The 27,788-nt window shown below is 46.7% G+C and overlaps 1 protein-coding gene across 1 annotated transcript in view; it reads left to right on the top strand.

Annotated features, from left to right (window-relative positions):
* CLTCL1 (clathrin, heavy chain-like 1) overlaps nucleotides 1-26,954 on the top strand; it is a 116,544-nt gene extending 89,590 nt beyond the window's left edge. The window contains exons 20-33 of the mRNA XM_012734280.1: nucleotides 3,894-4,077; nucleotides 5,009-5,201; nucleotides 5,717-5,874; nucleotides 8,681-8,845; nucleotides 10,972-11,079; nucleotides 15,538-15,705; nucleotides 15,784-15,933; nucleotides 20,070-20,201; nucleotides 20,542-20,652; nucleotides 20,928-21,098; nucleotides 23,186-23,407; nucleotides 26,088-26,154; nucleotides 26,710-26,749; nucleotides 26,910-26,954. Coding sequence (XP_012589734.1) covers nucleotides 3,894-4,077; nucleotides 5,009-5,201; nucleotides 5,717-5,874; nucleotides 8,681-8,845; nucleotides 10,972-11,079; nucleotides 15,538-15,705; nucleotides 15,784-15,933; nucleotides 20,070-20,201; nucleotides 20,542-20,652; nucleotides 20,928-21,098; nucleotides 23,186-23,407; nucleotides 26,088-26,154; nucleotides 26,710-26,729 — 1,849 coding nt within the window. The 3' untranslated portion in view covers nucleotides 26,730-26,749; nucleotides 26,910-26,954. The remainder of the gene's footprint in view (nucleotides 1-3,893; nucleotides 4,078-5,008; nucleotides 5,202-5,716; nucleotides 5,875-8,680; nucleotides 8,846-10,971; nucleotides 11,080-15,537; nucleotides 15,706-15,783; nucleotides 15,934-20,069; nucleotides 20,202-20,541; nucleotides 20,653-20,927; nucleotides 21,099-23,185; nucleotides 23,408-26,087; nucleotides 26,155-26,709; nucleotides 26,750-26,909) is intronic.
* The last annotated feature ends 834 nt before the right edge of the window (nucleotides 26,955-27,788 follow it).

The raw sequence follows: 27,788 nt of genomic DNA, 5'->3' as shown, positions 1-27,788 counted from the left end.
CTGCCTGTTCTGCTCCCCGCTCTGTCTCTGGTGAATCCTCTCACCCTCCGCATCTCTGGCCTGTACCCCAGTTCTGTATGAATAAATAAATAAATTTAAAAAAAAAAAACTCTGGTGAGAACTACCTTGCACAGTTAGAATCCCTCAACCCTGCAACCCTGGCATCCACCATCTGTTATCCTTTTATTGCTCAGTTTTCCTTTTTCAAGAATATAAAGGGAATCACAGAGCATATGATCTTTTGAGGTTGACAACTTTCTTTGAGTATAATGCCTTGAGATTCATGTAAATTGCTCTGTACATCAGTGGTTTATTCCTTTTTATTGCTGAATAGTGTTCTATTATATGAAGTACCACAGTTTGTCCATTCATTCATTGGAGGACATTTAGGGTGATTAGGTCTATGATACAGCTGCTATAAACAATTATGTCCAAGTTTTTGTTTGAACATACCCAACCGTCATGAGGTCATGTAGTGTTTGTATGTTGAACTGTTTAAGAAACTGTCAAACTGTTGTTTTCCAGAGTGACTATCATTTTGCAATCCTACTAACAACATGGGAGAATAAAATTTCTCCATATAGTCACTCAGTACTTGTTTATTTTCTAATTTTAGACATCCTAATAAGCAAATAGTGGTATGTCACTACAGTTTTGATTTACATTTTCCTAATATTAATGATGCTAAATAATTTTTCTTGGCTTAATTGCAATCTGTATGTCCTCTTTGCTGACATGTCTTCTTCAAATCTTTTACCTGTTTTTTAAATAGGTTTTTAATTTTTACTGTTGAAGTTTAGGTGTTCAAATTCTTTGCTGTGTGTATGCTTTGTGACCTTTTTCCATAGTATGTAACTTCTTTTTTATTCCCTAATAGTATCATTCACAGAGCAAAATTTTTCATTTTCATCAAGTTCAGTTCTTAAGCTTTTCTTTTGTAGAATGGGTTTTGGTGGTAAGCCTCAAACTTTGTATGTAATCCCTGGTCACAAAGACTACTGTGTTTTTGTTAAAAAATTATAATTTCCGGCCCTCCCTGGTGGCGCAGCGGGTTAAAGCACTGCACTGAGAATCTAAAGCCGCTTCCACATGAGTTCGATTCCCGCCTGCCCTGGAGGTGACCACATGGCGTGGCAGACCTCTCCTGACCCGCCCGCTGCTCCCCTCGGCAGTGTACCTCGTTGATCTGCCTGTTCTGCTCCCCACTCTGTCCCTGGTGAATCCTCTCACCCTCCGCATCTCTGGCCTGTACCCCAGTTCTGTATGAATAAATAAATAAATCTTTAAAAAAAAAATTATAATTTCCCATTTTATATTTATATCTATGTTTCAAAATCTAATAAGGTATAAGATTTAGGTTGAGGTTCGTTTTTTTTTGTTGTTTATGGATGCAGAATTGTGCCAGCATTATTTAATGGATCCTTTCACCATTTAATTGCTTTTGCATCCTTGTCAAAAATCAGTGCCGGTAGTAGTCTTCTTACCTTTTTATCATTATTATTATTATTATTATTATTTTGGTAGAATAACTTGGGTGTAGGCCAGTGTGCAGGTAGGGTGAGAAGATTCACCAGCGACAGAGTGGGGAGCAGAACAGATAGATTTATACTGAAATACACTGCTAAGAGGAACAGCAGGCAAGACAGGAGAGGTCTGCTGCGCTATGTGGGCTACCACCCTGTGTGGTGATGGAACTTAGGCCATCATGGTGATAGCATGGAGCTTTAACCCCTAGGCCACCAGGGAACCCCCTAACTTTACCTTGTTGAAAATCTGATACTAGTTTGTCTATTATAAAATTACTGGGATTATTGGAATTACATGAAATTTATATATCAAATGAGAACTGAGATCTTTACTATGTTAAATATATGAATACAGTATTTCTCTCCATTTATTTAGATACTTTCTCATTATTTTGTAGTTTTTGGCATATGTCATTTAACTTTTTAAAGATTATATGTATTTCATATTCTTGAATTTAAAATAGCTCCCTTTTTTGGTTCATAATTGTGCATTGCTAGCATGTAAGAAATACAGTTAATTTTTTGTTTGTTGCCCTCATATTCGGCAACTTTGTTAGTTCTAAACTTGTTAGTTCTAGAATTTTTTTTTAAGATTCCTTGGCATTTCCTACCAATCGCCTGTAATCTAAATGCTTTTTATTCTTTTTCTTACCTAAATGCCCTGAATAAAGCCTCCAGTACAATGTTGAACAGAATTGGGCTGACCATCCTTGTCTCATTCTTGATCCTGGGAAGAGGAATCCAGCACTCACCGTGGCGAATGATGTATTAGATGTAGGTTTTGTGTAGGTGTCCTTTATCAGCTTGAAGAAGTTTCCATTTGTTTCTAGCTTGCTATTGGTTTTATCATTTAATGGATTAGATTTTATCAGATGCTTTTTCCAAATCTTTTGATGGTGATCATGTGGTTTTTCCATTTAAGACCATAGCAAACTGAATCTAACAATGCAGCAAAAACATCATATACCATGACCAGGTGGGATTTATTCCAGGGACACAAGGACATCAGAAAATCAATGAGCATAATTCAACACGTAAACAAAAAGAAAAATAAAAACCATGTGATCATATCAATAGATGTTGAGAAGTCACTTGATAAAGTTCAGCATGCATTTATGTTGAAGGCCCTCAAAATTCTCAGCATAGAAGGAACATACCTTAACAGAATAAAAGCTAAATCACAAACTTAAAGCTAACATGATTCTTGTGAAAAACTACAAGTCTTCCCTTAAAAATCCAGAGCAAGACAAGGATGTAAACTCTCACCACTTCTTTTTAATATAATACTGGACGTCTTACACTGCTGATGGGAATGTAAACTGGTTAAACCACTATGGAAAGCTATGTGGAGGACCCACAAAACACTAAAAATGGATCAGCCTTATGATCCAGCAATTCCTTTCCTAGGAATCTATCCAAAGGACACAAAAACACTGACTTGAAAGGAAATCTACACTCCTATGTTTATATAGTCAATTTACAATAGCTAAGACATGGAAACAGCCTTAGTGCCCCAGAACAGATGAAGGGCTCAAGAAGGTATGGTAAATATACACAGTGGAATGGTACTCAGTGATCAAAAAAAAAGATAAAGGCATGCCCTTCACATCAACATAGAGCTGGGATTATGCTAAGCAAAATAAGTAAGAAGGGAAAAAAATGGTTCCACTTGTAAGTGGAGCATAGGAAATGGTTTCACTTATAGGTAGAACATAGGAAAACTGAATAAACAGTAAGGAAAAGGACAGAATTTGCAAGCTAACCATAATTTGAGGCAAACAGCAAGGGAGGAGAGAAGGAAGGGGCCAAAAAGAGGAGGGATGAGCACAGGGACTGCAGTGACAGTTCATGGGTGCTGTGATGGTGGGGGAACTACCACCACCTGAAGAGCTACACCTGAAGAGAGAACAGCAATAAAGGAAAATGAAAAGAATTCTTAGTACAGTATATTACATTCATTACCCCCACATTTTTGAGTACAGCAAAAGATAGTAAGTGTTATAAAAATGCATCTGATATGATTAAAGAAAAGGAAGATGAAAAACATGTAAAACTACCTGTATTGTTAGGGGCACAATATATGTGGTGAAGTTGTAGAGAACAGCAGAGCACTGATAGCACATTGCAGAATAGGCCTCTCTGAAATAGGGCAGATTTGGGGTGAGGGGGAAGTAACACCAGCCCTCCAGGGATGGTAGTATTGATTCTTTTAGCTAGTTCTTCCCCAGGACTTCAGACCTTACCTACTTCATAAGGACTCTGCTGCATCTACTTATTAGTTGAATTTGTGCGTTGAATACCTTTTTAAAGTGGCCAAGGAGAGTTGTATGAAACTTCATTCCTTTGACTCCAGCCACCTCTCTTTAGGAATCTCCAGAATCTGTTGATCCTGACTGCCATCAAGGCAGACCACACACGGGTAATGGACTATATCAACCGGCTGGACAACTATGACGCCCCAGACATTGCAAGCATTGCCATCAGCAGTGCACTGTATGAGGAAGCCTTCTCCATTTTCCACAAGTTTGATGTGAATGTTTCAGCAGTCCAGGTGAATTGTGAAGTGCTGTTATGTTAAGCTCTAATGCTCTGTCTACAGTTACTGTGAACGTATCAGATCCTGCACATGTCCAGTGAATCTCTATTCTTGTGCTCTTTCTCTGTTCCTCACCAGTGATCCATCTTCCCAGATTGTTGGCTTCTCTCTGCTGGTACTCCTTCCAGCCCACCTCTTTCCAGTCATTTCCTTTTCTGGGCCAGGGCACTTGACAAAAGAATATAGGGCCAGCCCTGGTGACTATGGGTCTGATCCTGAGACTCTCACTTGGGATGACTGTTTCAGTTCTTTAGCTCCATGCTGCTTCAACTCCCCAGTCAGTTCTGCCAGCCCTCCTGCCTACTTTTAACCTCATCCCTTTCTTCCCCGCCTGTCAGTGTTTTCTAGGTTTATTTCCAAATTGATTATAAGCCATAGAACATACAACCATAACTACACTCTTACGAAGATTCATTACTTTCTTGCCACCCATTTTTGCCATTTTTCACCATCATGTAAAACCTCTTTTCTGGAAGCCCTCTTTGCTCACACGTGGGCTATGGACTTGCTTTTCCTTTCAGGCTGTCTTGTAAGCCTTTTTTTTCTACAAGGAAAAGTTATCTCACTTCCTATAACAGTGCCTTTGAAACTGTTTGTCCTCCCAAGATTAGGAAGCAACTCCTGTGTCCTACCCCTAACCCAAAAAGTTTATCCTGGCTGTCTCCATTTCTCTTTGCCTCTTTGTTGAAGTGTCTTTTCTCCACCAGGGATCATCCTCCCTATACAACAGTTCTTTGTTTATCTAAGAAGACATAATGCCTAATTGGTTTGAACTGAATGGAAATGGTTGTACAGTTTTACACAGAATATGACTGGACAAAAATGAATCTGTTCCTGGAGTTGACTGACTGTTTTGGAGAATAAGAGCCCTCTTGTAAACTCCTAGGTCCTGATCGAGCACATTGGAAACCTAGACCGAGCCCATGAGTTTTCTGAAAGATGCAATGAACCTGCTGTATGGAGTCAGCTGGCCCAAGCCCAGCTCCAGAGAGACTTGGTGAAGGAAGCCATTGACTCCTACATCAAAGCTGATGACACTTCCTCGTACCTGGAAGTTGTTCAGGCAGCCAGCAGGAGCAGTAAGTGAACCACTTCTTTACTGGGTTTTACTGCTTATTGGTTTGAAGCCAGGGTATGGCCCTCATAAAAATCTTTATGTTTAGGCATCCAGAGAAACTGGAGACTGCAGAATGAAAGTTTTCCAAAACAGTCTGGGATAAATATTATTCTGTTAATGACACTAATTCTTCAGTTGATTGTTACTCTCTTTTATAAGATTAAATAGTTTAAGCACAATGAATATCATTATCAAATAATGTTAAGGTCAGAGAATTACATGCAAAGTTTCTTCTGTCTTTTCAGTTGGTGCCACCCTCGCCAGTGGCAGGAATGAGCACTCTGGTTGCATGGAGGTTCCCATTCACAGGGAACCCATTCTGTCACCTGGGATAGGGCCCTCCTTGGGTGGTAAAGTCAAGACCTTCTGCACCTTATCTGGAGCCCAAGCCCTCGGTGGGATGGAGGTCAGAATGGGAGGAATTGAGTCCCTTGTTAACTTCTCTGGGATACCTGTATTTCTTCTTCTTTTTTTTAGACCATTGGGAAGATCTGGTTAAATTCCTTCAGGTGGCCAGGAAAAAGTACAAGGAATCCTATATAGAAACTGAACTTATTTTTGCCCTGGCTAAAACTAGCCACTTCTCTGAGCTACAAGATTGTATTAATGGGCCCAACAGTGCCCACATCCAGCAGGTAAGAACTGCTGCAGATAGTTCTGGGATCATTCTCTAGAATGGCACAGATTTGTGATAGTGAAAAACAAGCCATACAGTGAATGAAGCCCCTTGTTAACTGTCACTGCTACATAACTGAAAGCTCTGCAAATCTTGATATGTCCTTGGCTGTGTACATCAGAATGTTACCCTGCTCCCCTCCCCACCCCTGGAAAATGTGGGTTTTCTAGCTATTAACCACCAGAGAGCAAAGTGAACTGAATAACTGGTGAGATAAAAGAGGTGTGTTGAAAATTAATAGCTTTCTCAAGTGTCAGCAACACAATCCTGTGCATGCATGCATTATGCCTGCAGTGCAGTTATCACACAGCACTGGTGAGGGGAGTTCCTTTTCAAGTAGGAATAAGGCTAAATGTTTAAATGAACTTGCCAAAAATCATTAAATAAAAGAAAGATGTAAAAAAATTGTAAAGTCTGCTATGAAGCTAAAATGTTACTTTTAGAGGGCCCTCCCTGGTGGGTTAAAGCACAGCACTATGAAGGGATTGCAGCCACTACAGCATGAGTTCAATCCCCGGCCAGGCAGGTGACCCACATGGCGTGGCAGGCCACTCCTGACCTACCCACTGCTCCCCACTTTCTATGGTGAAATCTCTCACCCCACCTCTGCACCTCTGGCCTGTACCCCACTTCTTGTATGCATAAATAAACCTTTTTTTAAAAAATTTTTAATGTTACTTTTAGAAAAATTGATGAGCAAGGAAGAGTAATGAAATATAGTCTACCACTACAGTAACTGTACATGCTCTTTTCATGAAAGAAACATAGTTCATTGAAAACACAGATGTGAACTGTAAAAATTTTTTTCAAAGTAAGTTCTGATTAATTATTGGAACTTACTTTGAAAGGGACTAAAAGTTCCTCATTCTGCCACCAAAATTTAATTCTAGATAATAAAAGAACAAAGGTAAAAGATGAGAGTATTTTTTTTAAGAATTATTTATTTATTCATACAGAACTGGGGTACAGGCCAGAGATGCGGAGGGTGAGAGGATTCACCAGAGACAGAGCGGGGAGCAGAACAGGCAGATCAACAAAGTATACTGCTGAAGGGAGCAGCGGGCAGGTCAGGAGAGGTCTGCCTCGCCATGTGGTCACCTCCGGGGCAGGCAGGAATCGAACTCATGCGGAAGTGGCTTTAGCTTCTCAGTGCAGTGCTTTAACCTGCTGCGCCACCAGGGAGGGCCAATGAGAGTATTTTTTTTTTTAAGATTTATTTATTTATGCAAGCAGAACTCGGGTACAAGCCAGAGGTGCAGAGGCCATGAGAGGCTTCTCCAGAGACAGAGTGGGGAGCAGAACAGGCAGACTGACAAAGTACACTGCAGGGGGGAGCAGCAGGCAGGTCAGGAGAGGTCTGTCACGCCATGTGGGTCACCTCCAAGGTGTGGATCAAACTCACACTGAGGCAGCTGAGGCCAGCTTGAGGGCCCCAGATGAGAGTAGTTTTTAATGAAAAATTTTTAATATTTATTTGATTATGTGAGGAAGGCATTTTTTTTTTCTTTTTAAAGAGTAAGTTTAGTAGAAAGAGACAGGAGAGGAAAAGACTCTTGCATAGGTGCAAGCAGGCAGGCAGAGCTGCCAGGAAGGCATTTTAAAGTATATAATAAGCCTTGTAAGAAAACATAGAGGAAAATAACTCTTTATCTAATGCATAAAAATTTTTAATTTTATATTTACTTATGAACATTGTGAGTCTAAATAGAAGCATCCATCCCCAGAAAGTAAAAAAGCCCAGATAGTTTTACACATAAATATTTAATCATTGCAGATGGTTTATGCTAATAAAAATGGAAAGTCAATATCCATCAAAAAAAAAGAGTACTTAAACAATACTCATAGAATGTAACATAGCTATTACAAGTGTTGAGAGCCTTGCTTGTGATAGAAAAAACTTAGATGGAAGTCTGAATTCAAGCAGAATGATAACTGTAGTGTAGAGTGTAATAAATATGTCTAGAAAAGAACCTCATGGAAACAGTGAACAACTCTGTTCTGTTTTTAGTCAGTGGCTATCACTTTCAAAATTACCTTTAGAATCAGAAAATTAATGTGTGAGAAAACTCCATGCCCCTTCACACAACCGAGTGTGGGATAGTCCTTATGGACAGATGGACTAGTGCTTAGTAATGCAGTGGTAGTGTGTGAAGCCTACCTTGGGAAATCAGCACTCACTTTTGAATAAATTTGAGTTCTACTGAGTGTCTAAGAAGGTCTATTCAGCTAGATTCTGGAGTTAGGTTTTTGAGAATGCTAGACTGGAATCATAAATGTGGCAGTCTTTAGAATGCAGGTTACACTGGAGGTAAAGGTGCAGGGGAGGTGGAGGGCCAGAGAAGATAGATCCTCAGAGAACAGAAAGTCAGAGAAAGCTAAAGCTTTCAAGGAATTAGGAAGATCTGTGGGTGGCAGCAGAATGAGAAATGATGGTTGGTCCCTGACATGAGACCCCCAGTTAGCAGTTTCCAGTGGGGAGAAGATTGATCTGGAAACAGCAAAGAGCACACCTTGCCACCAGGCCTACCAGACACACTGGGGGGAGATAATACCAGCATATACAGAAGCAGGTTCTAGGGGGCTGGGGCAGGTGCTGGGGATGTTCTTCATCCTTCTGGAGTTCTGCAGCAGCCCTGGTTTCTGTATGATCAGGAAAAGACAAATCTCTAGAAACGGAAATATCCTATCACTTAGAACTTCAGCAGGGCTGGGGAAGCTACCCATAGAGGAACATCTGTCAACCTATGAATACCCATTGTTCATAGGTTGGAGACCGCTGCTACAAGGAGGGAATGTATGAGGCTGCCAAGCTACTATACAGCAGTGTTTCTAACTTTGCCTGTCTGGCTTCTACCCTGGTCCACCTCGGTGACTATCAGGCAGCTGTGGACAGTAGCCACAAGACAAACAGCACACAAACCTGGAAGGAGGTAAGTACAGAAAGTCTCTAGGAGAATACTGGTCAACAGGTCTTATTGCCCCTCCTTTCTTCTGCATTCCATACTCTTGTGCCACATGGGATGTGTATCAATGCCTGCATTATCCAAGCAGGGTGCTGAATCCTCTGGGTGGCTCAAAGGACCATCCCAGAGCAAGTTTAGTTGGAGTAGAGGCCCTGGGAAAGCAGTCAACTCCCAGAACTTACTTTAATAACATGAAATTATCAGTATTGTAAGTAATATCATAATAAAATATTTTTAATCATATCACCTGTTAGTAGCATCATCAGCATAAACTGATGTTACTGTCCTTTTATGGCAACTTGGTACTTTGTCTTGAAGCCCTCTGATAAAGTAAGAATCATCATAAGTAAGAAAAGTTTGTATAACTAAACCTAAATGCTCAATATCAAAGCATTAGTTAAATAGTATATATATTACAACTCTACCCTGCTGCTTAAAGTGGACAGAATTACAATAAAGGATGTTTTCAGTATTCTGTAAGATATATCATAAATAGAATGCCCAGTATTATTCCATTTTCTCTGTGTGAACTCTGAACACTGTAATGGGGTACTGGTATGAATGTCACATACAGAAAGTGTGCATAGGCTAAATCTCAAGGTGACAATTTGTTATCTCTGGGTTCTGTGATTACTTTTGTTTTCTGCCTAATGTACATGAAACTACATGCTATGATTTGGAGATAGATGACAAGGAAGCCATCAAGAAGGCAACACTGCTTGTGGGGTGATCAAAAGAAGTATAACTTGAGGCCTCTGCTGGGTCCTTCTAGGCAGAATTTTCTCCATTTGTTATCATCAGGTATGCACTGTATGGTGCATAAAACAGAAGTATAGTTTAAAATATAATTATTGAAGTAAATGCCTCCCATGTAAATAGCACTGATATAAAATATGCACAGATTCTTGTGTTTTTATTAAACTGCTTTTGTCAGAGGAGCCCCTGAGACCAGTAAGGGATTGAAAATGGAGCTATCTGATTGGCGCTCCTGTTGCTAATCAGGTTCGAGCTTACACCAATGACAGAGGCACTCCTAGTACTCCATTTTGAAGCCCAATCTCAGTATCAGTCAGGTTGGAAGGTTGGACACACTGGTGTAGTTCAGCTGGCATCAGTCAAACAGCTGAGATTGGACCAGTAAATGGATCGGTCTGATTAGCGCTCCCCTAGGTACCTATCAACTACAATGGCCCAATCAAGGCAGCACCCTAAAAGCTCCAGCCAGCTTCAAGGGAGTCAGTCAGAGTCACCCAGACTCTCTCCTGGGAAGACCTTAATAGGAAGTAACATTGTCCCTGTCTCCGACACTGTTCCTTCACAGACCTGACCACTGACTTTGCCTTCGACATCGCCCAGTACTGGGTTCCCTGAAATAACTGATTGCTGTTGTCTTGGTGCTAGTATCTCTGAGCACTGTGACACTGGTCCCTGCCACTGACACATCTGGTACTGCCACCTGGTGCTGCTGCCTGTGGTGCTGACATTGTTGTCCAGTGCAACCTTCATATTGCTGTTACTGGCTGCTGTGATGCTATCTCTGGAAAGAACTTCACAGAGAACTCCAACCTTCAAGACCTTGACCTTCAAGTCCTTCTGGCCTGAGCTCTGCTTCAAACCAATTCCTGACCATTACTAGTGCCTCTATCCCTACTTCTAACTCTTTCCTCTTTCTCTCCCCTCCCCACACTTTGTAACTAGACCCTGCTGTTCTTGTTGAACCCTCAGCCTGAGTCCAGTCCCGCAATTGCACATGGGCAAGAACCCACCAACCATGACATTTTGCCTCCCCAGCCTTGCAGTTTCATTTTCAGACCCCAAATCTCAATTTCCAGCATCACTTTCCTGTCATCTAGAATGCATATACTCTCTTCTCTCCAGTGTCAAACTCCCCCTCAGCTTACAGATTAGAAATGTCAGTATTTTTTAACTCCTGTCTCATCTATCTTACGATACAGACACATGCTTGCTCAGATACAGCCTAAAAAGTCCGACTGCCTGGCATCTGCATGTGCAGCTGCATTCGTGGTAGCCAGCTGTGTGGTTCTCGGCCTTGTCCTGATGCCACTCATGCTGTCTGATCTCCTCTTCCCTAGGTGTGCTTTGCCTGTGTGGACGGGCAGGAGTTTCACTTTGCACAAACATGTGGTCTTCATGTTGTCATTCACGCAGATGAGCTGGAGGAACTGATACACTATTACCAGGTAACAGTCTCTGATCAGAAATGATCTCTACTTGCAATGAAGATGAGTGACATCTAAGTGCTACAAAGTAAAGGCATGGTTGCTCCCTTACTTTGTGATGATTGCAGTGAAACATCTGCAGGTAAGTACATATAAAGCATTTTCTATAGGAAAGTCCTTTCACATGGAGAAAATTTGTCTACAGATTAAACCCTATTGGTGTGTTGATGTGTTGAGCCTCTTTGCTGGCCAGGTTCTCCCTTCCCTTGTGTTCTTGGATTTTCAGAAATTCAGCCCATGTCTTGTAGTATGGGAACAATCCTTGCATAACTTGGTATGAACACTGGGTTAGTCCTATATCTTGGATCACTAGGGTGTGTGGACCATGGAAGGCATGATTATTGAATACTGTGGAGACAAAAAAAAAATACAGAAATCCAGCAGGGGGTTCCCAGGGAGACCTTTGGAAGGGTGGGGCTCTCTGTGTTGGGATTGTGGTTACACTCTGCTGATGAGTCACACTGATAGATGGGCATCCTTTTGTCCTGGGCCTGGACCTGTGGGCATAGACATCCTCCAGCCATTGTGGTCTCACCATGTGGGTCAGTCAGGATAGAATAAGGGTTGGACTTTGCTCAACAGTGTTACTGGTTACACAGAATTCAGGCTGCAGCCCCACCCCACTCATTGAGGGGATTATAGCCTGAAAGGCTTAAGCTGGGCTTGGAGGGCCTTGTGAGCCCATGAATGTGGGCACCACTGAGGTCCAAAATATCATGCTAGGCTTGAAGACATTTCAGTGGTACATACTTTCCTATTCCACAGAACTTTGAGAAAGGAATTATAATGTAAGCAGGGAAAGTATCAATAATAAAGTTATCTGAAGACTGACAGAATACTTAATTTGTTCATTAAATGTTTGAGCACCAATTATGTACTAGGCATAATTCTAGGAAATTGTATCAGTGTGGTGTTGTCTTTTGAGTCACTGATAGATAGGTATCAGGGAGTTCGGTGTCCTTGGGTTCCTCTGGAAAAGGTTTCGCCAGAGCTCCCCTTTCAGTGGCACGCAGCGAAATTCTCCATGAGGCAGAGACTCGATTAGATTTTTAAAGAGTAAAGTTTATTAGAAAGAAACAGGAGAGAAAAGACACTTGCATAGACACAAGTGGGCAGAAAGAGCTGCCTTGAAAGGGACAGGTTTGCAGGGAAAGAGACCTTCATGGTTGTAGGTGGGTGGTTCTAGGAGAGTGGCCTCCACTGAGGGAGGTCAGTGCAGAGGAGACCCAGCATGGTACAGGTCACCGGCAGGCAGGACACTGCTGCCCTGCAGAGAGAGAGAGTGGGTGGAAAGAAGCACCTGCATAGTCACAGGTGGGCAGAGGAATGGCTGCCCCGAGCTGGTGGAGAGACTGCCCTGATATAGACAGCCTCTCTCTGGGAGGGGCTCACTCCCTGTGAGCTAGGTTTGTTGACTTTGAATAGAATCTGAAAAGATTTCTGATGACATTCATCTCCAGGTCCTTATCTTTCACCTTTTGGATTTGAGCTTCAGACACAGCCCCCAACAGTCTGTTATCTGCTGGGACCTCCTGCAGATATTCAGGCATCCTGGGGCATCCTGGACAGGGTTGGCCTTGATGTTATGGCTGTGTCTGTTGCTGCACTAGCCCCTAGCCCCTTCTATCTGTCCCCTTTGTGTGACTCAGTCTTGTGATGCCTCCCCTGCATTCCTTCCTCCATCAATTGGGCAAAACTGAAAAACTCCTTTTCATTTGAATTTATATTCAGTGAGGTTAACAGGCAATAACCATGTTTGAAGGTGATGGGTTATAGCAAATGTGTTACATGACTTAGAGTAGGGCAGGAGTCCTTGAATGGAGCATCACAAAGGTTGTCAAGGTAGCACTAATTGAAAGTGCAACATTGGTGGCACAACAGGTTAAAGCACAGCAGTATGAAGCTAGCCACAGCCTCTTCAGTTTGAGTTGAATCCCTGGCCAGGGAGCTGACCCACATGGTGCCACAGACCTCTCCTCTCTCACCCACTGGTCCCCTCAACAGAGTACTTTGCCAATCTGCCTGTGCTGCTCCCCACTCTGTCTCTGGTGAATCCTGTAACTGCCCCTGCACCTCTGGCCTGTACCCAGTTCTGTATGCATAAGTAAATAAATTGTAAAAAAGAAAGAAATTGACCCTCCCTGGTGGTGCAACGTGTTAAAACACAGCACTACGAAGCTGGCCAAGGCCACTTTAGTGGAGTTCAATCCCTGACCCCGAGGTGATCTACATGATGTGGCAGACCTCTCCTGTCTCTCCCGCCACTCCCCTTTGCAGTGTTCTTCATCAATCTGCCTTTTCTTCTCCCCATTCTGACTCTGATGAATCCTCTCACCACTCCTGCACCTCTGGCCTGTACCCCAGCTCTGTATGCATAAATAAATAAACCTTTAATACAAAAAATTGCAACATTTGGGGAAAAGAAGGGGTCTGTTTGTAGAGATTTTTGAGGGAAGGTCAACAGCCAGGGCAGACTCTGGAGGCAGAAGTTTCCATGTATTCAAGGAAGAGCCCAAGGGGTGGGGGAGACCACAGGCCACCATGAATGACTGGGATGGATGTCAATGAAACAAGGAATCTGAAGGGTGAAGAGACCATTCTGATTTGAGCGCTGAGAACAGACATCGTGGGAGCGAGTGAGTGAAGGGGCAGGTGGCAGATAGGTGCTAGTTTTCTGGGTAAGGGGAGAGAAAGTAATCAGGGTTCAGGTGTGCTTTAAGTGTGCAGCCAGTTGATTTGCTAGTCAATTGCAGGTGAGGTGAGAGAAAAGTTAAGAAAAGACTCTGCTTACCTCGGCTTTGAACAGCCAGAAGTAGGGTACAACTAGAAGCACAGGGGTAGGGGAGACTAAAGGCAAAGACTGCATTAAGGGATGGAACAGGAATTAAATTTTGGATGTGCTGCATTTGAAGTGCCAATTGGATGTCCGTATAGAGGCATCTGGTAGATAGTGGGAAGTAGGTTCTGTTGTCCAGTGAAAAAACCTAGTGAGAAAAAGAAATGGGAGTTCTTAACATAAATATATTGTAGATAAACAAAGGAGACTGGTGAATGTAGCTATCCAGGAAGATGCCAGACCAGAAGCCCCAGGCCTCTAGCCTGAATTGAGGTAGGGAACTGACGCCAAAGAGGGTGATGAGCAGATGGTCAGCTGAGTGGGGTCCTACTACTTGGTAGGAAAACTGGGAGTGATAGTCTGGGGCAAGACAACCTGACTGGTGGGCTTGCAAAACTTGAAAAGGAGTGAGAGTAGCACTTTTTTTTTTAAAGATTTATTTGTTTATGCACACAGAACTGAGGTACAGGCCAGAGGTGCTGGGGTGGTGAAAGAATTCACCAGACACAGAGTAGGGAGCAGGACAGGCAGATCGACGAAGTATACTGCTGAGGGGAGCAGCAGGTGGGTCAGGAGAGGTCTGCCACACCATGTGGGTCACCTCCAGGGCTGGGGATCAAACTAGCACTGAAGGAGCTGCAGCTAGCTTGCAGTGCTGCATCCTAACCCGTTGCGCCACTGGGGAGGGCCCGAAAGTAGCACTTTTGATGAAAAGAGGAGTAGCAATATTAGTAGCTGGTAAGGGGACACCAGATCAAGAAAGGACATTTCAGACCCAGAGAAAAAGCAGGATGTTTGCTGAAGGTGAATTGTAGAGAGGGATGTTGATGCCAAGAGAGAAAGAAGGGACCTGCCAGCACAGTGGCCTGAGCCAGGAGGCGGTGGCTCAGCCAGTGTGCTCTGAGCAGGGGCAGATGCTGGCAGCAGGTGGGCAAGTTTTCTACTAACAGCTTCTTTTTCTCACTGATCCAGGACCAAGGTTATCTGCTGAAATAAAGTCAGGCAATGTGCAGAGGTGTGAAATAGCCCTCTGGAGCTGGACTTGGGAAGCTGCTCATCATTACATGAAGGAAGGCCATCAGGGTTAAGAGAGGCTGTACCCAGGGCAGGTGACAAGAGGGGAGTCAGGCTAGGACTCAGAACTGGCCTCGTGTTAGGTGTGTGGTTCTAACAGAATCTGATAGGAGGAGAATGGTGCAGGGATCAGTCAGACAGCAATGGGGAACAGTGGGTGGGGTCCAAATAGAGATGAAGCCTTGCTAGATTCAGGGTCCCAGAGGAGCGAGACAGAAAGAGAAATTGCTGCTAATAATCTTCAGACACTTCCCCCACTCCTGTCTTTTCTTTTTTTAATCATTTTTCTTTTCATAAAACAGAAATACTAGTGCATACTTATTTAACTTGACTGCAGTGATATGGCTAAGTAACATGGGGCCATGTGTGACAGGACCCAGTCACAGGTTTCCTCCTGAGGACCATTTGATCTTGGCAGCCTGCCACACCCTTTGGGGTAGACTCTGCCATAGTGTGGCTTTGGTCAGGTGTCCGTTTGCCCCGCCCTAAGCATGCTATTGGTTTGCCAGGACCGTGGCTACTTTGAGGAGCTGATATCCCTCCTGGAGGCAGCCCTGGGCATGGAGCGGGCCCACATGGGCATGTTCACAGAGTTGGCCATTCTCTACTCCAAATTTAAGCCTCAGAAGATGGCGGAGCACCTGGAGCTCTTCTGGTCTCGTGTCAACATCCCAAAGGTAACCTGACCCTCCTAGAGGTTTGGCTGCTGTGTGCCCTTGTGGCACTAGCCTGACACTTAGGGATCATCCCATCAGGTACTAAGAGCTGCAGAACAGGCACACCTCTGGGCAGAGATGGTATTCCTCTATGACAAGTATGAAGAGTATGACAACGCTGTTCTCACTGTGATCCATCACCCTACAGATGCCTGGAGAGAAGGGCAGTTCAAGGACATCATTGTCAAAGTAAGAGTGTGGCATGGTGGGTTCCTGCCTGCCTCTGTTGGCCTTTTCCTGGGGGGCAGATGGGATGCATGCTGAGACTCTACTCCCCTGTGCCTTCTCCCTTGTGACTCACCACCATCCTCTGTGCAGTGGTAGGGGTTTGCTCTTAACAAAGAGCACATGTGGCAATTTGAAAGGGTAGTGATTTGCCTAGGATCTCGTAGCCAGGCAAGGCCAGTATGTAGTGGTGCCCTGCATTCTTTTCTGGCTTCCCAGAATCTCACTCTCCAGCCTTGCTTATGCATCCTGGGCCCTACATAGCTGAATCTTGGTGTTTGCTCTTCCTTCTGCACTGTTAGCTTGGTCCTCTCAGCCCCCAAACCATATCTACTTCTATTTCCTGCTGTATTTTTCAGAATTACAACTATCTCGCATTCTTTTCTTCATGTCTCCCTCTGAACCTTCCAACCCTACAGGAGGCAGGCACCTGATATGGGCAGTAGATGCCCACTGGGTAGAGGTATTAGCCCAGGACTGCTAGACCCAGAGCATCCACCCTTCCCTATAATCTCTTCCTCCTGTAAACTCTGTGGGCAAGCCCAGAATCCCAAGCTGTTCCACCAGCCACCAAAAAGTGTCAGAGGTGTCAGGTGTGGAAGCAAGCTCCAAGTGGGCCTTTTGCTCAGCTGTGTTACTACCTCTGAATGACATGGCCTCCAGGCTACTCCTTCCCTGTGAGCTCTGCGTGTGCAGTAGAAAGGGAAGGAATTAGCGCTCTGTCCTCAGTTCCTGTCCTTTTACATGGAGTGTCCTTGCTATGTCCCTGTGGCTTTGGGTAAAAATAATTGACCCTCTGTTCTGTGTCGTTGCTACCTGCCAGTGAAAGTTACCATTCTGTCTGCTATTCCCAGGGTGAGGGCCTGGTCTCTCCATCTAGATTAGGGAGGTTGAGCTGCCACTTCTCATGCCTTCTGTGCCGCATACCCCACTGAGGTGGGTGGGTACCCAGCCAAGTCTCAGCCTTCACCCTCACTGGATGCTGAGGTCATGTTCCCACTGGCACAGTGATGTGTAAAGTCAGGGTGCTCTGACACGAGTCCTACCCTGAGCAGCTTGCTGGTGGAAGGGTAGGCACATCACACATATCCATGCCCAGGCACACTGGAAAAAGTTGCTAGAAAACCACACCTGAGCAATTCTAGATGTGCTTTTTTCAACCTTTACCTCCAGTGTGCATTCTAAAATTGAAGATATGTCATGATGGAGCTGGTGGTACTTTTTGTTAATTAGTGGTGTCTAGGGCATCATAGTTGTCCAGGTGATATGTGTTCCATAATCCACATACTGTCACCTTGGTAGTGGTCAAGGTCAGCAGGTTCTGAAGAAAGGTGGAAGTCAGCACAGAGTTTGTGTCACCTGAACATCAGCAGGGCTGATGGCCGAGTCCTGTTCCTGGTATGATGCAATGCCTCTGCCTCCCTGCCAGTGCAAGACAGACTGCTGTCAGCTCACACTTGCAATTGGGGCGGGGATTCCCTTGTCACAGTGGGAGGGCACTTGTTGGTGTGGCCATACTCTGTAACCCAAGAGGAGGGTCTTTGGGATCCCCAAAACACTGGGCTATGCAGTGGAGGGCCAGTCAGGGGCCTTGTTGAGACAACACATTCATATGGGGCTCAGGTATTTGCTGTCTCATCCCTTTGAGCTCCGTGTCTGCAATCACCGAATCAGTAAGGTAGAACTAATGTTTCTTTCCTGCCAAGTCATCAGTGGCAGGTGCTGGGCATATGGGCAGTGTTTCTTACAAGCAGGATCTTTGAGCATCAACTTTCTCTTCCAAAAAACAGGGTTGCTGCCCTGTCTTTGGTCTGGGTCTCATTGATGATGAGGTACATGTTATGTGTGTCAGGGGTGCAGCAGTGCCTGTACTTACCCATTATGCAGGTGGGTGTGGGCCTGATGGTGGTTCCATTCTGGCATGTACCAGAGAACACAGCAGTGTTCTCCAGAAGAGAGCGGTGGGTGTTGCCTTCAGAGCATAGGGAAACCACTGCATTCTAAGGCCTCCAGGTACCTTGGAGCAGCAATTCAGCCCAACACATCTGTCCACGGACTCACACACCCAGAGTGATAGACCCACTCTTTTATTGTCGCATTGACAGCACCATACTGATAAACGGGAATCATGGAGCAGGCTGAACAGTGCAGGGTGCTGCTTGAGTAAGCAAGATCCTGACCAATTATTTGACAGAATAATTATATAGCATCAGTTGCATGGGGTAGAAGGACAAGAAGAAAAAGATGGGTGAAACTAAAAAATGTGTTATCTAGGGCTTTGGGGGAACATGAGTCACTGACCAGATAATTCTTATCTGTTTGATGACCAAGTTTTGTAATCAAAAGCATACCCCAGGTCCCTGACCATGGTTGTAATCTTATCACCAAGGTGCTCCACTGATCAGCTTCTGGGGTCTTGTCAGACATTGGTCTTCAGCACCTCCAGGCATTCCCAGTCATACTCATGCTGCATAGCCTTCCCAGGGTGATCCGGCTTTCTGCTCTTTGATTTAAAAGGTACCTGGTAAGGTTTGGGTCCTGTGACTAATTGACCAGGAAGTTCTTACCTTATGTAGGAATACAGAACTGCAGGCAACAAAAATGGTGGCAGACCCACACTTTTACAGCCTCAAGGCTACCACATTGGGTGGCAGGGGGGAGGTAGCAAATCAAACTCTGCCTTAAGTCAACCCAGGGGCACATGGGACACTCTGACTGTGTTTAGTGCAGGCCTCATGGACCTGTTCAGAAGGCAGGGCAAGCACATTGTCCTGTGTGCTCAAGGGAGTAGCCAGTCCACCACCTCTACCAACTCCTGTATACAGAGGTTCACGTGAAGAGCCTCAGCAAGGTAGGGCTGTCCTTTCATGCCATCCTCTGTCATCCTGCAAGTTTTGTTGACATGGCTTCTGCCAGGGGAGCTCACAGGAGGCAGCATGCCACAGCAAGTGAACTCCAACTCCGGTGCCCATGTGTACCTCTCAAACCTCCGTTACATTCTGATGCTCTTTTTGCTTGCTAGATATCTAGTGTGACCTGAGACCTGTAGCCCCCTCACCTGACCTAGGCCTGATAGCACTATGTATAAGGATTGGCCTAGAAGGTTCTATAGAGGTCTCATGGTAAATATGCCTACTAGGAAGGGTCACCATTCCCCTCAGAGAACTGGGGACCCCATGACCCTTTTGGATCAGAATCTGTGGTGACAGTGAGTGTCGTGGCATGAGAAGGGCATTCATCAATCTGGGAACAGAGAGAAGGTCATGCTTTCAGTACCAGATAGGACCGTGGTTGGCCCTCTTTCTCCACTCCTTGGTCTACAGACCAGACCGCAGCTGCCCATCTGAACCCAGTATGGCTGGGTGTGTGCTCTATGCCCACTCTCCATTCAGCATGGCTCCAGTGTTGCCTGTGCCCTGCTTGTACCATGGACCTCCAGACACTCACACCTGGCACATGTCCTTCTGGAGGGCAGCAGCTGCCTTGCTCTTCTGAATACAGACTACAGGCAGAAAACTATTGAGTGGTACTATTAAGCCAGGGAGACAAGTTAAGGTGACCACGAGACAGGCTCTGAAACTTTCCCTGGGGCTTATGGTCAGCCAGGAGTGGCCCAGCCTTCCTCTGCCAAACAGGGAGGCGCCATGTGAGCACCCCAGTAAGAGCAGTGGGGATACAGCATTCCCGACTTGCTTACAGCTTAGGCTGAGCTCCCAGGAGGGGCTGGGGGAATAATCTTGCTTAAATGAAACCATGGTTTTTTGTTTGGGTTTTTTCATCTTGTTCCTTCATTTATTCAGCAGATACTGACTGAGCATTGACCCCATATCAGATATGGAGTTGGATGCTGGGGTGAGGCTTTTGACAAAAGCCTGACTCTTAGGTTATCAGATGCCAGTTTCTGAGAAGAAAAAGGAAATGGAAATTAGAAAGGGGGCATATGAGGAGAGGTGCTATCTTATAAATGGTGGTCTTGATGGGGTTCACTATAAAGTACATTTGAACAAAGACAGAGGAGGCACAATGTGCAGCATCTGTGGCCAGCAACCAGGCCCCCAAGGAGAGGCACGGGCTGACCCCCAGCTCTGCCCCATGCATAGGTGGCCAACGTGGAGCTCTGTTACAAAGCCCTGCAGTTCTATCTGGATTACAAACCTCTGCTCATCAATGACCTGCTGCTTGTGCTGACGCCCCGACTGGACCATACCCGGACTGTTGGCTTCTTTTCAAAGGTGAGTTAGTCAGAACCCTAGAGCCACAGAAGAATGTATTGGGTCAAGGCCATCTGAATGATATCTTAATAAATGGGTTTTTTAATTAACTCCTAGCCTATTTAAAGATTAAATGTATTAAACTTATTTGGCTTGAAATACAGCTTTGCACTCCAGCTGGAGTGTTCATAGATGAAATTGGTGTCTATTGAGCCCTTTATGTGTGGGTGTGCACAGGGCCTACTGCTCTACGTGTGGGGAAGGAGACCTCACTGACCCCACAGTGCGTCCAGAGGCTCCTAGCAACGTGGTTTCATGACGATTTGTCTTGAGTGCCCTGACCATTTTCCCAATTCCTCAGGTAGGCCAATTGCCCCTGGTAAAGCCTTACCTGCAGTCAGTCCAGAATCACAACAAGAAGGATGTGAACGAGGCACTCAACCACCTGCTGACAGAAGAGGAGGATTACCAGGTGGGTGTGGGGAGGGGGCACTGTCAAGGCAGTGGCAGCGCCTCTAGTGCCCAGAGTCCCGTGCAGCCAGCCTTGGGTGTGCAGGACCTGAGGTGCCTCTCCACACTGCCCAGTGTATTCTCTGTGGGCTTCCCTTGTACTGGGGAGATGGGACACCCTGTGGAGATAGGCAAGGGCCTCCTTTTTGAGGTTATAGCAGCAGCATCTGACCCTGGGTAATTCCCAGGTGTATATTCTGCTGTGTCTTCCGCTCACAGAAAGGCATGTCCACCTAGGGTTTGAGGGCATCTATTGATGCCTACAACAACTTTGACAACATTGCCCTGGCCCAGCGATTGGAGAAGCACCAGCTGATAGAGTTCAGACGCATTGCTGCTTATCTGTACAAGAGCAACAAGCGGTGGGCCCAGAGTGTGGAGCTCTGCAAGAAGGACCACCTCTACAAGGTGAGCGCAGAGCGGCGGGGCTGGCCCTGGCCTCCTCCCACTGCCCACAGGCGCCCTATGCTTAGGGCAGAAGGTCCGTGGTCCTTATGCTGGGAGAGGGAGGCTGAGTAAGGAGAGTATTTTGAGAACATTGGTTAAGAGTTGGAAGCAATCTAGAACATCTTTCATTGTTAACATAGAGCCCCTTAAAAATTATTTGGATTGAAAGACTTACTCTCACAAAATTCTTTTTCCAGTAATTATTTGTGAGTTTCACTCTCCATAAACACAGTAACAGTGTTCTCTGGCTACTACATCAAGACTGGAGGAACAGAAAAATCTAAATTAAAATCACATTCAAGATACTTGTTTCTGCCACTGAGCGGTGGCTCAGCACTACCCTCATGTCCAAATCCAAGTCTGGGCTTCTGCTGCTCAAGATGGGCCACCTGGGAAGACCCCAGACCCCGAAGGCACTGCTGTCACTCTGCTTGTCCTCAACGGCTCCTGGGTGTGGTAAAGGACAGCTGCACAAGTGCACCCTTGCGATGTGCTATGCCACTGAGGTGATTTCAAGAGTTCTGTGCGCTGGGAAACCCCAGAACCCTTCTACACACTACAGGCTTGACCTGATAGTATTATTCCTTGGGATTCCTGAATAACTCTCCAGGACACAGCTGCCACCCTCTGCCCAGCTTGGGCGCCTCTCATGGCACATGGGCTGACATGAGGATCATTAGGATCATTTGTGTTTCACCCCAAGTTATCCCCTCCAGGTCTGAACTATTTATGACATATAGCCTCATGGTCCTTCCCAAGGTGCTGACAGCCCCCATAGAGGGAGCTCTACAGAAGCTCTAAAACCACACCAGAGGGTGCTTTCGTTGCTGAGCCCAGGTTTGACAGTGGGGCTCAGACACACCTGAGGGTACCACCCTTGACTGGGTGTCCTCCTCTGCAATAGTCCAAGACAAAGTGGCATGGCTCTGTCTACTCAGGCAGTGCATGCAGATGGTGCCATGAACACTGCGGGGGGTGGGGGGGCACCCATCCTTACCCAGCTAGGGAGTCTTATCAGTGACACGTTCCAGGAGGAGAACCTGAAAGGACAAGACATTGGCAGAAAGTGGTGGCATCCTTGCCAGCACAGTGGTTCTCTATTGGGGTGACTGACCCCTAGAGGACATTTAGTTGTCACACCTGGAGGATGTGATGTTAGATACAGAAGGTGGAGGCTAGGGTGGCACTAAAAAGCCCCCGATACACAGAACCCTACTTTCCACACACATGTCAATAGGGCCATGTGAGGTCAGGGATGCAGAGGCTTCCAGGGTGGGAGTCCCTGGACTTCAGTCATGATGCAAGGGCCGCTGGAGCAAGTGAGCAGCCATCTGTGCACCTACACAGTCATGACCAATAAGAAAGGCGCTTTCCAGACTGCTGAGGTGGGTGGACAGCCATGAGGGTCACCATGGGCATGGTGCACACTCTGCCTGGAGAGCTACCTGAGCAAAGGGGACACTAAGTGGGTACAAGAGGCCAGGAACTGCTGAGGAGAGTTGAGGAATGCCAAGACTAGCAGAGCATGAAGAGTAGCCTTAGGGTGCGGTGGGAAGGTGTGAAGACAAGACCAGGTGAGGGCTGAAATGGTGACAAGGGATTTTTGTATGTGAGGAAGAAAAGGTTAATCACTATTTCTTGAGCAATAGCTATGGCATAATCATTGTGAATGTGTCCTTCCCAGTAAGTACCACTGGCAGTTTCCATTCCCCATTCCCTTCAGCCCTACACAGACACACACATATATACATATTCTCGTACTCTCTCAGCCCTCTCCTTCCACTCTCCCCCTCTCTCCTAGAGTGCTTGCTCCTGTGAGTTCTACCTCTCAGCACTGAGCAGGTCTGCCTGAGCCATACTCGGTGCTCACCACAGCCCTCCTCGAGGTTCCGCACCCTACCAGAGGCTAACCAAGGCATAGGGGCTCCTCTGTGGGCAAGGAAGGAGCCTTCACAGGGCCTGGCGCTGTCCCCTCACTCTTCTGGTTCAGAAAGCCTCATGTGGCATGAGGCAGGATGAGCAAAGCTGTGCATCTGCCTTGACTGCAGGACGCCATGCAGCATGCTGCGGAGTCACGAGACACCACACTGGTGGAAGAGCTGCTGCAGTGGTTCCTAAAGGAGGGCAAACGGGAGTGCTTTGCGGCTTCTCTTGTCAACTGCTACGACCTGCTTCCCCCAGATGTGGTGCTGGAGCTGGCCTGGAAACACAACGTGGTGGACCTGGCCATGCCCTACTTCATCCAGGTGATGAGGGAGTACCTTGGCAAAGTAAGTATCGCTCTGCTGTGGCTCCCTAAACACCACGTGGACAGCTGGAGGCTCTGGCATAGCTTGCAGAGGCCCTTGGTGGGTCCACTGGGGGCTAGCCTAGTTCGCCAGCCCTAGCTGCCTACCAGTGACCTCTTGTCTTCATACTCAAGTGTTTCTTTCCCATCATTAATATCTAGGAAATCTTCATGGGGAGCTCTGGGTGGAGTGGGTACTCCCCCTAAAGTGGCTCTCCCTTTCACTGCCAGGGTCATAATGCTGTGCGCAATGATGGCCCAGGGCTTCTTGGGGTAGCAGTGAGACAACAGCCCATGTCTCCTCAGCCCAGTCTCCAGAGGCCGTACTTGTGTCTGAGTGCATTATTTCTGTTACTTGTCCCTAGGGCTTTGCTCTAGCTTTGCTTGAAGGTATAGGAGTCTGATGAAGTAGCAGTATCTGATTTTAAAACTCTGTGTCAATGTCTTTTGAGTCCCCGTCTGGGTCTAGTTTGCAACTGTCCAGAAACCAGTGGCATCTGTTTCTTAATTCTGTGGGGAAGTCACTAAGTAGCATCTACTTGCCCATCCAACCCATAATTACCCTTAACATTTTCTCCTTTGTTTATATATTTTTTTTAAATATTTATTTGTGCATACAGAACTGGGGTACAGGCCAGAGGCTCAGGGGTGGTGAGAGGCTTCACCAGAGACAGAGTGAGGAACAGAACAGGCAGATCAATGAAGTACACTGCTGAGGGGAGCAGCGGGCGGGTCAGGAGAGGTCTGCCACGCCATGTGGTCACCTCCGGGGCAGGCGGGAATTGAACTCATGCGGAAGCGGCTTTAGATTCTCAGTGCAGTGCTTTAACCCGCTGTGCCACCAGGAAGGGCCCCTTTGTTTATATTTTAAACTGGAGTAACATACCTCACCTCCTTCAAGTCTAGAGGCCTGACAGTGCTTAAAGAAAACACCCGCCAGGCTGAGGCTTCTGTCATTGGTTGGAGTGCAAGGAGATCCCTTCCCAGGGTTAGTTGGGGTTAGGGAAGAAAGAGGAAGTGGTGGGGAGGTTCTGGCTTCAGACTGCAGAGCCTCCTGGAAACCATCTAGCCGCTGGCAAGCACAACCCCAGGGGCTGTTCAAGCCGCCACCACCGTGCTGCAGGAGAGGAGGGACTGCCAGAGTGCACATCTGAATGAGGCCTCATGGATATCAGGGATCAGGAAGGGTCAGCCCTGGCTTTATGGCCTGAGCCCCCTACTGCCAGCAAACACAGGTTGGGTGAATTTATAAGGGCTCCTGGTTCCTTAATTGCAATGGACAGCAGCTCCCTATAGGAGGTATTTGTGCCAGAGTTTTGGCTGTGGAAGCCACTTGACCCACCAGGCTGCTCTTCCCATCTCTCAGTTGTCTTCACCTGAAACTAGCCTGCCTGGATCCCATGGAAAGGAGTATGAATTTGGCTTTACTCTTTCTGGAGAAAAGCCCATGGGTTAAAGTATGAGGAACTAGGCTCACTCAGACTGTCATTGCTGCAGGAATTAGACACTCTCCCACAAAGACTTGGAGAAATACACTTCCTCTTCATGGTGAATCATGGCAGCCACGGTCATCTTGGTCAACATTGTAATCACTTTGCTAACCTAGGGTGAGACAGTGGGCCTGAGCTGTACCTCCCATCCTGCTAAAAAGACACTGTCCCCTGACCCCAGGTACCTGCTCTAGTTCTAGAAGGGGGGTTTCTTGAATGGTGGGGTATGGGCTGACTGACTCAGCTAACACCGTGCCATGAGGAGGAGGAGCCTGCCAACTTAGAAATGAGGACAGTAGCCTGTAAGGTAGAGTGTCTTCCACAGACAAACTGCACTCAGCCCCCTTATTAGAGAAAGCCCAGGGCCTTTCGACTCATCTGGGAAGTTAAGGCCCAGCCCTCTGAGACTACCCCCCTAACAAACTTTCTCAGTGGAGGATGTTGGCCCGGCTCAGATAGCCCTAGGTGTCAGCTGAACACAGAAAGGACGGGACCCAAAGAAAGGAGACAGGAGCACATGGGGCTGGCAGCAGTGCCTGGACCTGATCTTTCTTGTTGGGGTACCTGTTTGTAGCACAGTGCTGTGTGCGACATAGCTCTCATTCTGTTCACTTACCATCTGAGTCTCTGCCCATCTGTGAGCACTACATGGAGCGGTGCCTGGTGAAGCCTCAAAGAGCAGGAGTTAGCTTGTCCTCAGACGTCATCACTTACAGCTCAGGTCATGTGACCTCCTTGCCAGGTGGAGTGGCTCGTGTATCAGATGACATGGTCTCCTTAGAAGTGCTGAGCAACCTGAACTGGCTAGACACAGGAAGTGTTGCTTTATCTTGGGAGTGTCCCTTTGTCCAGAGGAGGACTTGGCAGGCATTTGCGGCTTGCTGTCTATGGATACAGGACAAGTATCCATTTGGAAAACACCATGCTGGAACAGTGACAGGGCTTCACCAGGGCCCCTCTGGGCATCCCATCTCCACCAGGTTACAGAAGTCTTCACTGTGTGAAACAGAGTAATAATGGTCACAGAGTAATGTGCTCAGCATGCACTTGGAATAAACATCCTCAGCGCTAACTCTCCTGAAGGCTGTGTGCTTATCTCCCAGCCCCCATTTACTTAGAGACCCAAGACTGCATTTGGCCTGCAAGTGGATATTCACTTTTACCTCTTTGCAGGTGGACAGACTATATACCTTGGAGAGCCTGCACCATCAAGAGGAGCATCCCACCCCTCTCCTGTTTGGTAGGTGTTGCTCACTAAGCCTGTAGTCTCTGTTCCTTTAGGAGGGGAGGGGAGGGGTTGGTATAGGGAGCAGTTCATACTGCTTTTCCCTGACTGGGCTTCAGATAGGGGTGGGAATACATTGAGGGAGGCAGTACAGGAGTACTGCAGTTGGCTGTTGTGTGTGGAGGTCAGTGTATCCAGGAGTGTTGGAGAGGGACAGCTACTACCCTTACTTCTCTGAGGGCACCAGAAGGTAGGGGTGTCCCTGTCTGCTTGTGCCTGGCAACTGCCCAGCTTCTAGCTGCTGTTTTGAGCTACTGTGCCTAGACCCTGGGCTGCAAAGCCATTGTTGACTTAGCTCTTTAGGACCTGCCTGGATGGACTGGTTGTTGAGCACACTGATTGTGTCACTGCACAAAGGCTGTTGGCTCCTGGAGTGCTTCTGCAGGACTAACACAGGCCTGAGGGTGTGAGCCCATAACACATGAACCTCTTTCAAAGTCCCCCACCAACTGTGTCTTCCTCAGGGTCACTGTACCCATCTCCATTAATGTAAATCTGATTTTTTCCTAGATTTTGATGGGCATAAGTGAGACCCAGCTGGTTGAGCTAAGTAAGTGTCCCATTTTGGGACTAGCTTACCCTCTACCCTGGCTAGCCTCTCTGCTGCCACCATAGCCCTGCCCCAGGCACCTTATCTCCATTACTTCAGTCTCCTTAGGTCTCTGGCCACTCAGAGATGGGAGCACTGCTCACTCTGGCTTCTTCTGCAGGCTCGCAGCTGATGCTGACAGCAAGCCCAGACCCTGCCATCTTCCCCTATGGATATTCCACTGCTCCCACCCTCGCCCAGCCACCACTGTATGGCTTCAGCATATGTAATGAACCCTCAGCAGCCATGTCCCCTCTGCCAAGTTATTAACCTCCCTCAAGGAGTGTCACCCCAGAAGCACAGAGTATCCTAATGGGAACTGGGGACACCTGGACTTTATTTTTGCTGAGTCCTGATGATGATGGCCGCTTATGTGCACTTCTGTGCCTGGGGAAGCCAAAGATAACCTCAGAATGACTGAGAAGACCCACTCTAGGCCCTCCAGCTGAAGCCAGGCATTCTTGGAGAGCTCTTGTGTGCAGAGACTCTTTGGCGATTAGGGGGTGTGGCGCCCGCACTCCACTCCACATTGGCAGAGCTGCCCTCTCCAGGCTACTTTGCAACACAACGGAACTAGCTGTGAGCTTCCTGCAGATCCTGAATATTAAAGTCTGTTTATCAAGGCAAAGCTTCCCTGCTTGGTGCTGGTGTGGATGGGACACAAAAGATTTACCGAGATCTGTTTACGGGTGGGGGATCTGTGCCTGCCCTGGGAACACATTTGTACTTGGGGTCTTTTCTGATCATTCGCAATGCACAACCGCAATCCCTAAGGGGGGCGGTAACCGGACATCGTGTGAAGAAAAGCCAAATCCTCAAATAGTTGGATTGGGCTAGCCCCACGTGTCTCGGAGAGGGTTTTGCTCCTCTCTTCCCCTCATCTCCGGGGATCACGTCGCTCGTGGCAGATGCGCACACCCGGGCACTAAATTCTTCCCGCACCCGGGCTCGAGATCTGGACGGGTTTTAAAAACTGCACCTTGACACACAGCTCTCGGCC

This window comes from Condylura cristata, unplaced genomic scaffold (genome assembly GCF_000260355.1).
Source record: "Condylura cristata isolate star-nosed mole 26May11 unplaced genomic scaffold, ConCri1.0 scaffold00051, whole genome shotgun sequence".
Taxonomy (NCBI): domain Eukaryota; kingdom Metazoa; phylum Chordata; class Mammalia; order Eulipotyphla; family Talpidae; genus Condylura; species Condylura cristata.
This window is presented reverse-complemented; position numbering and strand designations above follow the sequence as displayed.